Below are 5,099 nucleotides of genomic sequence, written 5' to 3'. Positions count from 1 at the left end.
ACACACACACAAACACACACACACACACTACTGACACGCAGACCCGACACACACACACACACACACACACACACACCTGACACACACCCACGCTCAAAAACTCCCCGACACACACGCGTGCAAAGACACACACACAAATAACACGCACACCAACACAAACACACCCACTACAGACACACAAACCTGACAAACACACACACACACACACACACCCCCAAAGGATATCCTAGGGAGAGGTCGTTGAGCAGCTGCAGGGTCTTGGAGGTGATCGGCTCACACTGGCCCCAGTACTTTAGGTTTGTGATGCTGAGAGAGAGAGAAAAGGTCGTTTCAGACACTAACAGGAAGTTTCTAATCAATCTTCCCGTTTTAACGAGATCTTACAACAGACACGCGTCATTAGAGATGTCATTTAACTCTTTTAGAGCACGCATGAAGAGACAATGTTTCAATAAAGTTTAATTGAAGCTGGACAGATGAAGTTTACTTATACTCACATTTTTCCTATAAAGACACTGAGTACCATCGTCTCGTCATTCAAACCCAAAACTTCTGATAGTCGCCGATAAAGCTGCAACACACACACACACACACACACACACACACACACACACACACAGACAGACAGACAGAGAGAGATTAGCTCTGTCAATGCACACGAGGGTCTTTCCAATAATTTTAAATAAGGGTAGTGCGTGGGGGGGGGGGGGGGGGGTTTCAATAACGACTCAACCTCTGATAAAATCCCAACTCCACGTCACGCTGCGGCGGCCTGTCATGTAGATCAGACTTGCGTGTGTTTTCAACGTTATTGTCACCTTTCCCAATGTTTTTGGTCCGTTTTTCTGATGTTTGTTGATTTTTTTCAATGTTCTTTCATCATAGTGTTTTGCAAACGCTATAAAATTGAAAGTAAAACACCCAAATTCAGTAAAAGTAGTGGACTGATAATTTATTTTAGTTGTAGAAAGCGCGTTAAAGGGAGCCGGCCACGTTATTTAAATTTTTGACTACTTGGTTTAAAGAAACCAGGATTTCTGATACAGAAACGTTATGAAAACGGATCAAATCCGACCCGAGGACACGAGACACCAACAGGGACCCACGCATAAAACAACTGCTCCAGAACTCGAGGATGCAACAAACTCATTTTCATTATCCATTCATCTGTTGACCATTTCCTCAAAGTACAAGATGACGTCTTTAACCCTCGTGTCGTCTTCCCGCCGTACATCATTTCAACATTATTGTCCCTTTTCCCAATGGTTTTTTTCCGTTTTTCCGCTTTTTTTTCTTTTTACTTTGTTGTTTGTCCAACTTTTTTGTCACTTTTTTCAATGTTCTCAACACTTGTGTTGTCTTCCCATCAACCATGAAAAAAACTTTAACATTATTATCGCTTTTTTCAATGTTCTTTTATCATAGTTTCTTTGCAAACGCTATAAAATGGAGTAAAACATCCAAATTCAGTAAAAGTAGTGGACTGATCATTATTTTACTTGTGAAAAGTGCGTTGAAGGGAGCCATGCACGTTATTTTATTTTCGGACTACTTGGTCTAAAGAAACCAGGATGTAACTCCCGTGTTGTCTTCCCGTCGTACCTCATCTACCAGCATTAGAAGCAGCTTTACCTTGGATGACTTCTGCACCTGGTCTCCGATGTAGATCTTCCTGAACTGCTCGAAGAAGCTGAGCATGGCCAGCTCCAGTCTCTCGTTGCCGGCCTGAGCTAACCGAGAGTCCGTGAGATTCATCAGCTGGAGCACCCTGAGGTGCACAATCAAACACAGGTGTTAAAACGTTAGGTGTAGTCTGTTTAATGACGTGACATATCAGAATATCACTTTTTAAATCCCCAAATATCAGTATCGATATCGGCCGGGCTCTAGTTAAAAGTCCTTCACAAGCAGCTTCATTAGCATATCACATTTAAATCAGGCGTATACTTTTCCTTACAGGTTTTGGGAAATCAATTCAATTTATCCAGAACACGTGGAGTCCCACAGGGAAGCGTCCTGGGGATCCTGCTGCTTTTGTGTCATTATGTAACTCATGCTATGTTTCCCAAAAATGTACCTTATTATACTGATGACATCACAAGATTATAACAGTCTTAGATTAAGAAATTACCAAGATTAATAACAGTCCAGTCAGGACTCCAACCCTTCTTCTTCCGGATCTTATGAACATATAATATGTATTTATTCTGGATAAAAAACTTCTCTTAAATCTGCCCAACGTGAACCCTTTACTGTCTTACTTTGAAAGAATTAATACTCTTTCCTCTTCATAACTGCTAGGGAAGTAAGGATGGTAACACAATGACTACATTCTACGCCATCATGAGTGATAGAAGAAAGGTGGTTTTGTCTGTTATTATTTTTAAGACGTATTTTATTTATTTAACCTTTTTCTTCTTCTTTATATGTCCTTTTCCCAGCGTAAGGGCTTGTTGTGGGTGGGAAGGGGTGAACAGAGAAATGTCTTGTTACAATTGACATTGTAATGTTGTACCTTCTATAAAATAAAGATACTTGAAAAATAAAATAAAAGATTGCCCAACGTGATGTCTTCAAATTTTGAACTTGTCAGATTGCTGTCGCAGCATTTATTGTAGAAATGTACATTAATTCTTTCTTTTATTTTGAAGGGGAATTCTTAAAAAACGTTAACTAATTAGATAAAGTGTGAAGAAAACATGTTTGTCTGTTAATAATCCCTAAAAACAGGATACTTAGTGGTATATTGTTGCGTTCTTACCGACAGACTAACTCTCCGTCCATGGCGTCCTGCTCGTCTGTACTGGCGAAGGAAACCCGGCCGCCGATAACGGCCCCGATGATGTAGACCAACCACGTCAGCCGCCCTGCACGGAGACAACGCAGCGTCAGCAGCACGTCTACACCCTACAGACAGGGTCAGAGAGTGTGTGTGTGCGTGTGTGTGTTTGAGAGAGAAAGAGTGGTAGAGTGTGTGTGGTAGTCTCTCTCTCTCTCTCGCTGACTGTGTGTGCAGCGTGGGCCTGACTGTGTGTGTGTGCGTGTGTGTGAGTCTTTGTGTGTGTGTCTCTGAGCGTGTGTGTGTGAGTCTCTCTGTGTCTCTTAGCGTGTGTGTGAGCGTGTGTGTCTCTGAGTGTGTGTCTCTGAGCGTGTGTGTGAACGTGTGGGTGTGTGTGAGCGTGGGTGTGTGTCTCTGAGCGCGTGTGTGTGTGTGTGTGTGAACGTGTGTGAGTCTTTGTGTGTGTGTGTGTGTGTGTGTGAGCGTGTGTCTCTGAGCGTGTGTGTGTCTCTGAGCGTGTGTGTGAACGTGTGTGAGTCTTTGTGTGTGTGTGTGAGCGTGTGAGTATGTCTCTGAGCGTGTGTGTGTGTCTGAGTGTGTAAGTGTGTGTAAGTCTTTTTTGTGTGTGTCTCTGAGCGTGTGTGTGTGTCTCTGAGCATGTGTGTGTGTGAGCGTGTGTGTGTCTCTGATTGTGCGTGTGTCTCTGAGCGTGTGTGTGTGTGTGTGTGTGTGCGCGTACCTTCCTGCACCGTGACGTCTGCGGTGCTGGAGTTGGTGGACTGCAGCAGCTCCTGGTAGGTCTGGGCCGCCTGGTCGAACAGCTGGACCAGCAGAGCACACGTCTTCTCGTACTCACACCTCCCGATGGTGGACAGCTGGTCCAGCTGCTGCTGCACCAGGCCCGCGTCGTCCAGGGGGTCCTCCAGACCGTCTCTGGGGACGCAACAGGGACAGACAGTCACTCTCTCTCTCTCTCTCAAACCTAACACCCAACGGGTGTTCCTCAGGGTCTTAAAGCCTCTTTTTTTTTTCTCTCTCACCACCTTTTTTTAATTCAATTAGAGCCAATCCACTTTAAGTATATAGCACGATTTTAACAAATAGATATATATTAAAATATAATAAAAATGATAAGATACAATAAAATAAAAACAACAAAATGCACTGCCATTAGCCTGAATGCGTTTGTCACGTTCACTACGCTTTTCTTACTTTTTCTCGATGTTTTATCAATTTTTTTTCTGCGTATTTTTACATTTTTCCCCCACATTTTTAAGCTTTTTCGAAAAAAATGTTTAGTCATTTTTTCCCAATGCTATAAAATTGATGTAGATCAAATGTAACTGAAGTAGTGAACTGATCATTTATTTTACTTGTTATCAGTGTTGTAGGGAACCATCCTGTTTTTTTTTTTTTTTGTTTTTTTGACAATTTGGTTGAAAGAAACCCAAATATCTGACATAGAAATAAGGACAACGGGTCAAATTTGATTCATTTTCAAAAAAGCTCCATATCAGAAATTTGGGTTTTCTTTCAACCAAATTGTCCAAAAAAATAACTTTGATGGGTTAAAATGAAAGAGTGTTGCAGGGAACCACCCTTGTTATTTTACTTTTTGACTACTTGGCTGAAAGAAACCAGGATTCCTGATATAGAAACGTTTTGTTAACCGATCAAGTCTGACAGATCTCACCTGAGGATGACGTGGACCGACTCCAGCCGCGACGTGATGTAGGCCTTGGTGACCTCGGGGGTGTAGGTCTCCAGCAGGTGGGGCTCCGTGGCTTTGACGTAGGGGACCGACGCCGCCAGCCGCTGCCATAGACTCAGCAGGTAGTGGACGCTGTTGGGGGCAAACTCCCAGTGCTGAAAGACCGGAGGAGACCAACACGTGAGTCCGTGATCCCTTCGATCCTAAAAACTCTCTAAGACCTTCCAGCAGGGTCCAAAATTAGCTCCATGTACCAGCCACATGCTGCTGGAATATACAAGTGGCTGGTATGGGGGGGGTGGGGGGATGGATACTAGCGATACACAGCCGCCAAGTATGGATCTGTTATTGTATATTATGTATGTGTTGGTCATTCTGCAGCGATAACATTGAAGATGAACAAACAGAGAAATGTTTCTTTTTAGATGAAACGGATGTTGAGAAGTTTCCTTTTGGGGATGTTATTAGAAATTGGGAAAAATTAGAAGTTGGAGAAAAGGTTGTAAACTGCAATATATCGCAGAATATTGCAATATGTTTAAAATCGCAATAGTATCGTGGCATAAGTATTGTGATGATATCGTATCAGTGGACGTAAGAGCTCCTTCT

At 42.9% G+C, this 5,099-nt stretch overlaps 1 protein-coding gene across 1 annotated transcript; it reads right to left on the bottom strand.

Annotated features, from left to right (window-relative positions):
- Positions 1-212: 212 nt before the first annotated feature.
- On the bottom strand, positions 213-4,693 carry LOC117940969 (exportin-7-like; the record flags this gene model as incomplete). Its single annotated transcript, XM_034866075.1, has 6 exons — positions 213-306; positions 498-571; positions 1,633-1,768; positions 2,762-2,867; positions 3,519-3,712; positions 4,473-4,693. Coding segments are annotated over 6 exons (825 nt in total), but the record flags the coding sequence as incomplete, so codon positions are not given.
- Between the last annotated feature and the right edge of the window lie 406 nt (positions 4,694-5,099).

This window comes from Etheostoma cragini, unplaced genomic scaffold (genome assembly GCF_013103735.1).
Source record: "Etheostoma cragini isolate CJK2018 unplaced genomic scaffold, CSU_Ecrag_1.0 ScbMSFa_3869, whole genome shotgun sequence".
In the NCBI taxonomy this organism is placed as follows: Eukaryota; Metazoa; Chordata; class Actinopteri; order Perciformes; family Percidae; genus Etheostoma; species Etheostoma cragini.
The sequence above is the reverse complement of the archived record's forward strand: the minus strand, read 5'-3'. Positions and strand labels throughout refer to the sequence as shown.